This window comes from Sebastes umbrosus, chromosome 8 (assembly GCF_015220745.1).
Source record: "Sebastes umbrosus isolate fSebUmb1 chromosome 8, fSebUmb1.pri, whole genome shotgun sequence".
Lineage (NCBI taxonomy): Eukaryota > Metazoa > Chordata > Actinopteri > Perciformes > Sebastidae > Sebastes > Sebastes umbrosus.
Window position 1 is genome coordinate 30,162,878 of NC_051276.1, and position 13,000 is coordinate 30,175,877.

The following is a 13,000-nucleotide window of genomic DNA, read 5'->3' on the forward strand; positions in this document are numbered from 1 at the left end:
AATCAGAACGTAAAGATGACTTTAGTGACGCTCGAGCAGATTGCATATGTGTGTATATTTTCTGTGGTGAAATATTTTGCACTATCATGAGGCAATGAGACCGAAATAGAGTGTTGTTCAGTGGTGTGGTTTTATAGAGGAAAACATCCTGACATCATCCAAACAGGTGAGCAGACACTCCCATTTTCTCCACCCCCTTGCATCACGCTACAGTGTGATTGTATAAACCTCCCAAGTATACAGGGAAGTTTAGGCAGATCAGGAAGAGATATGAAACCTGCTTTATCAACATTTGGGTCAGCACATGGATAGCTGTTGGATGGTAAAGGAATGAAAAAATAGGCAAATCATAGGCAGAAAAACACAGATTTTGCTGTATGTTTGCCTGTGCGACGCAGATTCTGCAGCGAATGGCTGTTCTGGGTAATTGTTTTCCTTCATTTCTTTAATTTTGGTCATGTTTGACATTATAAGATTGTTGTAAATTGTCAATACTCTCAAAAATGTTTATTCAAGTGTGCTATTAGTATACTTCTTTAAACTTAAAATAAGAGAATATGCTTTCAGTTTACTTTTTATGTACTTAAATTATACTTTAGTATACTTGGCTTATACCGACAAATTTACAGAAATGTTTAAGTGTACTTAGCAAGTATACAGAAAAGTCTTTAAGTATACAATAAACTTTAAGTATACTTCTTTTTTGTTTTGGATGTACAATGTAATGCAAAATGCAATAGCTGGCAGGTGATATAATTTGTCATTTATGTGTTTGTTTATAGTCAGTTTGCATCTCTTTTTATTCATTTAAAGTCTCTTTCAGTAACATTCTGCAGGTTTACTTTTTATGTATTTATCAGAGTTACACTTAACAAAATTATACTGAAGTATACTTGGCTTACACCAACAAATATACAGAAAAGTCCAAGCATACTTGGCTTATACTGAAAAGTTTACGGAAAAGTATATTTGGCTGAAAACTATAAGTTCACTTAGTATACTGAACTTGCAGTGAAACTATTAAACTAGTAGTTTACGGAGAGTATACTTTAGAGTGTACTTTCATAAACTAAAAAGTGGGCTACAAGTATATAACTAGTAAACTAACAGTATACCTATAAGTTCACTTGTAGTATAGTTCATATTATAGTTGCAGTACAAAATACAACTTGGATATAAAATAGTTGTGTACTCAAAGTTTACTACTCTTGCATTTAAAGTATACTTTTATAAACTATAAAATGTGGGCCAATTTAGTCCCAAGAAGTATTCAAGTAGTACATTTACAAATACACTACTAGTACATTGATATTACTATAATTATTACATAAAGTATACTTGGGTTTATACTTGAACTATACTTAAGTTTACTTCATAAAATAAACTTGAAGTATACTTATTTTTTGTAAGGGTACAGCATTTAGAGATGTACAATTTAATGCAAAATGCAACAGCTGGTAGGTGATATGATTTGTCATTTATTAATTTGTTTGTAGTCATTTTGCATCTCTTTGTGGTTGTTTTGCATCTCTTTTTATTTGTTTAGAGTCTCTTTCAGTAGCATTTTGCAGGTGAAGCAGAACCAGCTGGATTACAGTGTACTGCAGCTGTAAATAACTCATCTCTCTTCCTCTCTGTTCCCCTGACTTAGTGGTGTGCTATGACTTAGCAGTGGGCCAGATCATCTCACGGGACCTCCTGATCCAGAGACCCACGTCCTGGTTCAAAGCTCAGGAGTTCTGTCAGAGGCACTATGTGGACCTCGCCGTCCTGAGCACGGAAGAGCAATACTTCACCCTCCTCAATGCCACGATTGCAAGCAAAGTCAGCTTTTGGCTCGGCCTGCAGCGTCAGAGCATCTTCAGTGGCTGGAAGTGGGTGAACGGGGAAGAGCTGGGCTATGAACACTGGTACAGGAGAAACTACGGAGGCCGCTGTGCAAGTCTGGAGGCAATGCTGAAGAAAGACAAGAAGCTGCTGGCTCGCTACTGTGAAGAGCTGCACATGTTTGTCTGTCAGGGTGAGTCATGCGTCTTTGTTTATACATTTCACAAACTGGTAAATGTTACATACACGTCTATGCAATACGATGCTCAACAAGGTGTTTTGGCTGCTATGACAGAAGGGACAAAACTCCTGCCAGACTTGACATAAAGGTGAACGCAATTTTGTTGTGGAAGACATCACCAACGAAACTATTTTTTGATGTAATGACTAAGAATCCGGTCCTACCTGATCTTATTGCCAACATAGCATGCATATTTAACCTGCATGTCTTTGGACTGTGAGCGGAAGCCAGAGAGCCCAGAGAAAACCTTTGGAGCGTTATTTAGATGTCTGTATCTTCACTCTAACTTTAAAACTGAGCGCGCTATGACCTAAAAATTGCAAGTTGCGTTAATGCGTTGAAGAAATTAGTTGCGTTAAAACTAATTTGCGTTAACACGTTATTATCGCGTTAACTCTGACAGCCCTAATATAAAAATAAAATACAATTAGATTGTGAGTGCATGGTAAAAAAAAAAAAAAAATTAACCGGCTTTACCTTCCTTATTTATTGGAAGCTTAGATTTATTTAATGACATTTTATTTTGTTTTATTTTTTAGAGGCCAAAACAACTTTTTCGAATACAAGTGTTTCAAAGTCAGCGTTACCTTTTTCAGTTCAGATTATGTTTTCAATGTCACATTTTATTTTCACTGACAAAATCTAAAGTCACTGTCTTGGCTCCAGGTTATGGAGAAACACAAATCGATGGGGAAACAGATTTTGCCACAGCACCGAACCAAAGAAATATAATAATGCAATAACAATTTAAGGTAATAAGATAAACAAAATACTGAGAAAGTACCAAGAGAGGAGGAATGGTGAAAGTGTCTGTTTCGTGTTCACACTAACTTGCATGGTCAAAAAAATGGTGTTAAAAGCGTGCGGGTTTCAAACAAGTGTTTCAATACATCCATGTAACTCCAACCATTCATTTCCTGCGATACTGACTCTTAAAACAGCCATCCCCCAATCCTAACCAGATATCACTGATGCAACAACAACAACCTAACCCTGACCGTGGGGGGCAACTCTTTTCCAAAGGGAAGCAGACTTCAACACAAGACCAAGTGAACCAGACTCCGATTAGGGAACCTACAACCTTTCTGACTTGTTTACTCTCACTCACAGGTCCAGTTTCTCCAAAGACAGTGACGGTGGACTCAGCGGGCTCCGATCACGTGACTCTCAGCTGGAACGTCTCAGCGTCTATGCAGATGACGCCACACCGTTACAACGTGACAACATGCACCAACACATGCGATACGCTCGTTTTCCCCTACACCGATGGCTCGGCCTTCATGAACATCACCATTTCCAACCTGACTTCAGCCACAGAGCACTTCATAGAGGTTTCTGCTTTTGTTGTTCGGCCCGACGGTGTTACTGGAGAAAATGTGACTCTTCAAAGTAACCCGACAGCTTTACAAGTCAAAACAGGTACGAAGGACTTGAATGTCATTTATGTGCTGTGAATTATGTTTTGATTCAGGTTTCTGACATTACGATGTATTCAATATTGACAACAATCTTTATTGATTAATGGTCTTTAGTATTTATTTATTATTATTTAAATGCACAGATTTTCTCTATCTGATATATCATATAAACTGAATTCCGTAAAGTTTTTAACCTTGTGTGGCATTTGTCCCTATTTTCTTAGCATTGTATTAAAGAAAACAATTTGTCAATTCATAAAATAACCAATTGATTAATCAACAACCATTAGTAGGGCTACCTAAATGGGCATGATCTTCTACAGTTGGAAGTCAGGGATGCCATAGAGACTAGCTAAACTACACTTAATGACAAAACAAATACTTAATTGGTGTTATTAGTCTTACTGGAAACCCAGCACACAAACAAACTAAAAACATTTTAAAAATTGAGCTCATGTATTTGTATGTGATGCATATTTGTCTTTTCTCTTCCCCCAGTGGACTCTGATGGGCAGCACAGAGTCATCAATATCATTTTGATGTTGTTGAAGCTCTTGTCTCTGACTCCTCCACTGGGGCTTCTTTATCGTATCCTGAAAAAAGGCAAGTCTCCTTTCTTCTAAATGAATACACTAAAATACGCCTCATATTATATACGCAGGTCAAATATTTCAGCCCAGTCGCACAGCAGTTTGTGAAATAGTTACGAAATTTAATGTATTGATTCGTGTATATAGACACAAATTTCACATTGTTTTCATGATGGTCAGCACAAAATCAATTCATATGTAATCTACGTAATTGTGAACCGCGAAGTATAAAGAGCAGCGAACACCATGTAGGGAGCTGGTCGGGGTGGATGGGTGGGTTAAAAAACATAGGACTTTTGCCCAGGAGACCGGTCTTCGTGTCCTGTGTAGAACCAGAAGTCATCCAAACCACGAACTTTTCCTAAACCTAACTAAGTAGTTTGTTGCCCAAACCTAACCAAGTCAATCTTTTCCTAAACTTAACTAGACTGGAGCGGAAATTGACACATGTTGCTGGACATTCTTAGGAAAACGCACAAAAATACATTGTTGAAAGTCGTGCTGAGCGTCACAAATAAAAAGGGAAATTTGTGTCTGTGTACACGAATCAAGTAGATTCAATTTTGTGACTATTTCACAAACTGCCGTGAGAATGTGTTGAATATTTACCCTCCACGTGTCCTTCATATGTCATTATTTTTCTTCTCCAGGTGATGTCAAGGAGTCAGATCACGCCGTCTCACCGGTGGAGCTCTCAACTGAGGAATCAATTGTTACTCTGATCTCTGAGGAAACCGAAAAAATCCTTAAGATTTAGATGACGGGAAAAGGCTATTTAATCCTTTAGTAACCTTGTTCTCGATGGCATGAATTGTTTACGAATGTAAACATGAAATATCCTGAACAAGTTCAATATCATAACAACGATATGAAGACGAATTTGCTAATCTGGCAAAAACTAGGCTGATGAAAAATACAGAATTGAACACAACTGGTCAGTTTAAGGAAAACAAGTGTTTGAGAAACTGACCAGATGGTCAACTCAACTGGTAAGTGATGAGAACATCGACATAGAAATGACCCTCCATGTGACCTTGTAGATCACTTGTTTCATTGCTCCATTCTTCTCCATTTTGCATAAACCATCTCAGTATTCCCACGTTCCTGTCGCTGCTTCACAGTAAAAGCCTTTCGGTAGCTAACTTGTTGCTCAGAGGTGCTGAGTTGGTATAAATCAAAATTAGGACATCTTTGGGTGCTTTTTGGTTTACTTTGAAACCTTTAAATAAGGGAATGGACTTTAACCTCTAATTTCCGACTTCTACGTTCTGAAACAGCTAAACACTAAAAAAGTTGCACACTAAAAACGTTCAGAAAAGCCAGAGTGAAAGGTGTAAGCTTAGATAATGTCTATAGAGTGCTTCAGCAATGACGTATTTTTGTGGGCCAACCAGGAAGTTAGCATCGTACTGGTTCCCTCCACAAAAAGCCAATGGGATTTTTCCAAGGGTTTTGGATTATTGCAGAAAATAAGCTCTGTGGCAAATGAACTACACCACAGTTGCATGAGCACGAGTATACACAATGAGGCTGTAAAGGCGGATGTGTCGGTGTGATGACGTTTTGTAGTTTAATTTAGCCTCGTTAGCAACCACTTTTTTTAAGACACAAATTATGTATTTTATGTCATAGAACAAAATGTTAAAATCTATTAAGCTTGTGTTAACTTCAGACCTTATTTCAGGCAGCTAACTAAAAACCCATTGACTTCTAGACGAGGGAACAGGAAGTGCTAAAATGCTTACTCATTTCCTTGTTTTAGGACTCGTTCCTGCAGCACTCTTCTCATGCTGTTCCTTTACAGAAACACAGTTAGCACTGATTTTGATCACAGTTCACATGATCAAGATAGAGATGTGATTGTGGTTCACCCACAATATCCAGTAAGAAAGCTTAACCTTTTATTTTGAAGCCTTTAGAGGAATTGTATTATTTCATCAATGCATTTTTATGCATCTGTTTTTGGAGCTAGTTCTGATGAGCAACTATGATGTTTAACTGCAGTCAGTGGACGTTTGGTGGTATTTTTGTGTCATATTTACTATCGTCTTATCCGTTTTTCCACTAAAACTAGCAGACTACTGGTTTCATTTTCTTACGTTCTCATTTCTGAAATATTGCCAGTGTCGTAAAATCACTCATTATAATCTGAGCTGATGTGTTATCATGGAGCAAATGAGCAAATGATCTTCAATGGATAAATCAATGAGCCGTAGAGTCGATGTAGATGATTTACTTCCAGTTGGGAAACCGTGTGTGATCTGTATTTAGAGGCTTTCCTTCCTCTCAAAATTATGACGTTCTCATACGTACTGTACTGTAAGTTCAACAAAGGTGGGAACAATGTTCTCAAAATGTAATTTAACTACTAAACTGTAGGCGGCAGCATTTGCACGACCAGCCTTTCTGCAACTTCATGTGACTGCAGCTGAAAAAGAAAGAGTCATTGAATCAGCTGCAAGAAGAAATTGCAAAGTATAAGTTACTTATTTTCTTGACACAATATGTGCTATTTCATCTGGTGTTCCTGCATGCCAGATGTTACAACTGACCCTAAAAAGTGATTTAAAGCTTTAAAACTAAAAACGTTATTTCAGTGAAATCATATGAGAGAATATTTTAGTTCAGATTAACGCTTAAAGTGGAACTTTAATGTGAATGTGTCAGCAAATTCTGATAGTATTAGTCATATCATGGCATTTGGTATCTCTTTGCACTTTTATGTTGTTTTTATTAATTGTTTGCTCTCAGTAGCCTGTTTTGTTTGATACAGTATTTTAAGTTTGGGCCTATAATCACATGCTGACTAAGTAAAATCATAATTTTTTATTATTATCATCATCATCATCATCAGCAGGCCTTTGCTGTTACTACACTCATTTGGATGTTTTGAAAGCAAAAATTCACATTATTCACATAATTCAAATCAGTATTCTGATTCAAAACTAAGCGATGTCTAAAACACATAGTGAGGATTTAGGCAATGAACATGTTTTATATGAAGAAAATAGCCCATTTGTGACCACAAATCTTGCCGTTCTCATGTCCCTCAGGCCGTTAGGTTCAATGTTTAAGATTTGTGGTGCATTCAGGATATTAGGCTATATACTGTAACACTGTTTTGAGTGTTGGACAATAAATGTAGGCTATTGTAAGCGACTTGTTGCTTTCATTGGTGGCTGCTAATGTAAGAGTCATATGAATAAATAAATACTGTGAGATGATGACATGACTATTTCTTTTGCTCATTTTAAGAAAATTAAAACACAGGATCAACATTTTGGGAAACATGCTTCTTTGTGCTTCTCTGTGTAAAGTTAGAAAAATCTGCCTACTAGCATCAAAGTAAATTTTACGGGGAATTAATGTGCCGGACTATTTCTTGGTTCTTAGAAGTGAAGCCAATGCTGAAGTGCCTTAAACTTGCAGGGGGCGACTCCTCTGGTTGCAAAAAGAAGTCTGATTGTATAGAAGTCTATGAGAAAATGATCCTACTTCTCACTTGATTTATTACCTCAGTAAACATTGTAAACATGAGTTTATGGTCTCAATCTCTAGTTTCAAGTCTTCTTCAATACAGTATGATGTTCATTAGTAAATTATGGTCCCATTTAGAGCCAAATATACCATAAAGCAGGGGATGCTTTAGGGCGTGGCTACCTTGTGATTGACAGGTCGCTACCACGGTGTTGTTCGATCTGAGAGTTGTCCGTGTTTTCGTCTTACAACTTTGACCTTTCACAGTGTGTTTCCAGTTCATGAAAGTTAATTATAACCTTTTTGGTCGCCTAAAAATTTATTTTTTAGTTTGGTTGTACTTAGCTCCACCCTCTCGTGTCTCTTCGATACTTGCCAACCCTCCCGATTTTCCCGGGGTTACAATTCTCCCAATTTATGGCAATTTTTCACACCTTTTTGTCGTCATCTCAACCTGTTTCTCGCCCTGTACAACGTGTATAAGCCCAACAGAGGTGTTCGTGACATCTTAACATCTTTGACGCGGCGTGGTTTGAGCTGCACTCACCGCATATCACAGCATCACAGGAAAGAGGTCGTGGTGCGCTGCAAGCCATTAGAGATAACGGGTTTCAGAGCACAGTGGTGTCGTTATCGCCTTGTGTCTGAAAGGACCTTCAGTGAGTGAGCGAAGGAGAGAGAAATGGAGAGTGCTAAGAGAAAGAAATACTCAAGCAGGAGCAAAACATGAATAAATGAATGACTGAATAGTGATGAATATTAGCCTAGTGTATACAAGAGACTCACAAGTTCACAGCAGAGGGGGAATTACTCTGTTTTTTTTCCTGAGAATTAAAAGTAAAATCATACGAGAGAATATTTTAGTTCAGATTAAGGCTTAAAGTGGAACTTTAATGTGAATGTGTCAGCAAATTCTGATAGTATTAGTCATATCATGGCATGGCATTTGGTATCTCTTTGCACTTTTATGTTGTTTTTATTAATTGTTTGCTCTCAGTAGCCTGTTTTGTTTGATACAGTATTTTAAGTTTGGGCCAATAATCACATGCTGACTAAGTAAAATCATATTTTTTTATTATTATCATCATCATCATCATCATCAGCAGGCCTTTGCTGTTACTACACTCATTTGGATGTTTTGAAAGCAAAAATTCACATTATTCACATAATTCAAAACAGTATTCTGATTCAAAACTAAGCGATGTCTAAAACACATAGTGAGGATTTAGGCAATGAACATGTTTTACATGAAGAAAATAGCCCATTTGTGACCACAAATCTTGCCGTTCTCATGTCCCTCAGGCCGTTAGGTTCAATGTTTAAGATTTGTGGTGCATTCAGGATATTAGGCTATATACTGTAACACTGTTTTGAGTGTTGAACAATAAATGTAGGCTATTGTAAGCGACTTGTTGCTTTCATTGGTGGCTGCTAATGTAAGAGTCATATGAATAAATAAATACTGTAAGATGATGACATGACTATTTCTTTTGCTCATTTTAAGAAAATTAAAACACAGGATCAACATTTTGGGAAACATGCTTCTTTGTGCTTCTCTGTGTAAAGTTAGAAAAATCTGCCTACTAGCATCAAAGTAAATTTTACGGGGAATTAATGTGCCGGACTATTTCTTGGTTCTTAGAAGTGAAGCCAATGCTGAAGTGCCTTAAACTTGCAGGGGGCGACTCCTCTGGTTGCAAAATAAAAGTCTGATTGTATAGAAGTCTATGAGAAAATGATCCTACTTCTCACTTGATTTATTACCTCAGTAAACATTGTAAACATGAGTTTATGGTCTCAATCGCTAGTTTCAAATCTTCTTCAATACAGTATGATGTTCATTAGTAAATGATGGTCCCATTTACAACTCCACAGTGGCAAAGCCCCGGGGGTTGATGAGATCCGCCCAGAAATGCTGAAGGCTCTGGGTGGGGAGGGGCTGTCTTGGATGACACGTCTCTTCAACACCGCGTGGAAGTCGGTGACAGTGCCTAAGGAGTGGCAGACCGGGGTGGTGGTTCCCCTTTTCAAAAAGGGGGACCAGAGAGTGTGTGCCAATTACAGGGGTATCACACTGCTCAGCCTCCCTGGTAAAGTCTACTCCAAGGTGCTGGAAAGGAGGGTTCGGCCGATAGTCGAACCTCGGATCGAAGAGGAACAATGCGGATTCCGTCCTGGCCGTGAAACAACGGACCAGCTCTTCACTCTCGCAAGGATCCTGGAGGGGGCCTGGGAGTATGCCCATCCAGTCTACATGTGTTTTGTAGACTTGGAGAAGGCATATGACCGGGTCCCCCGGGAGATACTGTGGGGGGTGCTGCGGGAGTATGGGGTGAGGGGGGCACTTCTCAGGGCCATCCAATCCCTGTACGCCCAAAGCGAGAGCTGTGTTCGGATCCTCGGCAGTAAGTCGGACTCGTTTCCGGTGGGGGTTGGCCTCCGCCAGGGCTGCGCTTTGTCACCAATCCTGTTCGTGATATTCATGGACAGGATATCGAGGCGTAGTCGGGTGGAGGAGGGTTTGCAGATCGGTGTGCTGAGGATCTCATCGCTGCTTTTTGCAGATGATGTGGTCCTGTTGGCATCATCGGTCTGCGACCTCCAGCACTCACTGGATCGGTTCGCAGCCGAGTGTGACGCAGTCGGGATGAGAATCAGCACCTCTAAATCTGAGGCCATGGTTCTCAGCAGGAAACCGGTGGATTGCCTACTCCGGGTAGGGAATGAGTCCTTACCCCAAGTGAAGGAGTTTAAGTATCTCGGGGTCTTGTTCGCGAGTGAGGGGACGATGGAACGTGAGATTGGTCGGAGAATCGGAGCAGCAGGGGCGGTATTGCATTCGCTTTACCGCACCGTTGTGACGAAAAGAGAGCTGAGCCGGAAGGCAAAGCTCTCGATCTACCGTTCAATCTTCGTTCCTACTCTCACCTATGGTCATGAGTGTTGGGTCATGACCGAAAGAACGAGGTCGCGGGTGCAAGCGGCCGAAATGGGTTTCCTCAGGAGGGTGGCTGGCGTCTCCCTTAGAGATAGGGTAAGAAGCTCAGTCATCCGTGAGGGACTCGGAGTAGAGTCCTTGCTCCTTTGCGTCGAAAGGAGCCAGTTGAGGTGGTTCGGGCATCTAGCACGGATGCCTCCTGGGCGCCTCCCTTGGGAGGTGTTCCAGGCACGACCAGCTGGGAGGAGACCACGGGGAAGACCCAGGACTAGGTGGAGAGATTATATCTCTACTCTGGCCTGGGAACGCCTCGGGATCCCCCAGTCAGAGCTGGTTAATGTGGCCCGGGAAAGGGAAGTTTGGGGTCCCCTGCTGGAGCTGTTGCCCCCGCGACCCGATCCCGGATAAGCGGTTGAAGATGGATGGATGGTCCCATTTAGAGCCAAATAGACCATAAAGCAGGGGATGCTTTAGGGCGTGGCTACCTTGTGATTGACAGGTCGCTACCACGGCGTTGTTCGATCTGAGAGTTGTCTGTGTTTTCGTCTTACAACTTTGACCTTTCACAGTGTGTTTCCAGTTCATGAAAGTTAATTATAACCTTTTTGGTCGCCTAAAAATGAATTTTTTAGTTTGGTTGTACTTAGCTCCACCCTCTCGTGTCTCTTCGATACTTGCCAACCCTCCCGATTTTCCCGGGGTTACAATTCTCCCAATTTATGGCAATTTTTCACACCTTTTTGTCGTCATCTCAACCTGTTTCTCGCCCTGTACAACGTGTATAAGCCCAACAGAGGTGTTCGTGACATCTTAACATCTTTGACGCGGCGTGGTTTGAGCTGCACTCACCGCATATCACAGCATCACAGGAAAGAGATCGTGGTGTGCTGCAAGCCATTAGAGATAACGGGTTTCAGAGCACAGTGGTGTTGTTATCGCCTTGTGTCTGAAAGGACCTTCAGTGAGTGAGCGAAGGAGAGAGAAATGGAGAGTGCTAAGAGAAAGAAATACTCAAGCAGGAGCAAAACATGAATAAATGAATGACTGAATAGTGATGAATATTAGCCTAGTGTATACAAGAGACTCACAAGTTCACAGCAGAGGGGAGAATTATTCTGTTTTTTTTCCTGAGAATTAAAAGTAAAATCATACGAGAGAATATTTTAGTTCAGATTAAGGCTTAAAGTGGAACTTTAATGTGAATGTGTCAGCAAATTCTGATAGTATTAGTCATATCATGGCATTTGGTATCTCTTTGCACTTTTATGTTGTTTTTATTATCTGTTTGCTCTCAGTAGCCTGTTTTGTTTGATACAGTATTTTAAGTTTGGGCCAATAATCACATGCTGATTAAGTAAAATCATAATTTTTTATAATTACTATCATCATCATCATCAGCAGGCCTTTGCTGTTACTACACTCATTTGGATGTTTTGAAAGCAAAAATTCACATTATTCACATAATTCAAAACAGTATTCTGATTCAAAACTAAGCGATGTCTAAAACACATAGTGATGATTTAGGCAATGAACATGTTTTACATGAAGAAAATAGCCCATTTGTGACCACAAATCTTGCCGTTCTCATGTCCCTCAGGCCGTTAGGTTCAATGTTTAAGATTTGTGGTGCATTCAGGATATTAGGCTATATACTGTAACACTTTGTTTTGAGTGTTGAACAATAAATGTAGGCTACTGTAAGCGACTTGTTGCTTTCATTGGTGGCTGCTAATGTAAGAGTCATATGAATAAATAAATACTGTAAGATGATGACATGACTATTTCTTTTGCTCATTTTAAGAAAATTAAAACACAGGATCAACATTTTGGGAAACATGCTTCTTTGTGCTTCTCTGTGTAAAGTTAGAAAAATCTGCCTACTAGCATCAAAGTAAATTTTACGGGGAATTAATGTGCCGGACTATTTCTTGGTTCTTAGAAGTGAAGCCAATGCTGAAGTGCCTTAAACTTGCAGGGGGCGACTCCTCTGGTTGCAAAATAAAAGTCTGATTGTATAGAAGTCTATGAGAAAATGATCCTACTTCTCACTTGATTTATAACCTCAGTAAACATTGTAAACATGAGTTTATGGTCTCAATCGCTAGTTTCAAATCTTCTTCAATACAGTATGATGTTCATTAGTAAATGATGGTCCCATTTACAACTCCACAGTGGCAAAGCCCCGGGGGTTGATGAGATCCGCCCAGAAATGCTGAAGGCTCTGGGTGGGGAGGGGCTGTCTTGGATGACACGTCTCTTCAACACCGCGTGGAAGTCGGTGACAGTGCCTAAGGAGTGGCAGACCGGGGTGGTGGTTCCCCTTTTCAAAAAGGGGGACCAGAGAGCGTGTGCTAATTACAGGGGTATCACACTGCTCAGCCTCCCTGGTAAAGTCTACTCCAAGGTGCTGGAAAGGAGGGTTCGGCCGATAGTCGAACCTCAGATCGAAGAGGAACAATGCGGATTCCGTCCTGGCCGTGGAACAACGGACCAGCTCTTCACTCTCGCA

At 40.2% G+C, this 13,000-nt stretch overlaps 1 protein-coding gene and 1 long non-coding RNA gene across 2 annotated transcripts; one reads left to right on the plus strand and one right to left on the minus strand.

Moving 5' to 3' along the window:
* The first annotated feature begins 267 nt into the window (after positions 1-267).
* LOC119493595 lies at positions 268-6,967 on the plus strand. The gene is made up of 5 exons (XM_037779053.1): positions 268-423; positions 1,652-2,020; positions 3,179-3,487; positions 3,985-4,089; positions 4,727-6,967. Exons 1-5 carry the CDS (start codon positions 378-380, stop codon positions 4,831-4,833), a joined length of 936 nt encoding a protein of 311 aa, XP_037634981.1. The 5' UTR covers positions 268-377; the 3' UTR covers positions 4,834-6,967.
* On the minus strand, positions 6,386-8,357 carry LOC119493600. Its single transcript, XR_005207996.1, has 3 exons — positions 8,340-8,357; positions 8,101-8,207; positions 6,386-6,504 (listed from the first exon to the last, which is right to left on the minus strand). It is a non-coding gene; the product is annotated as an uncharacterized LOC119493600 (long non-coding RNA).
* Between the last annotated feature and the right edge of the window lie 4,643 nt (positions 8,358-13,000).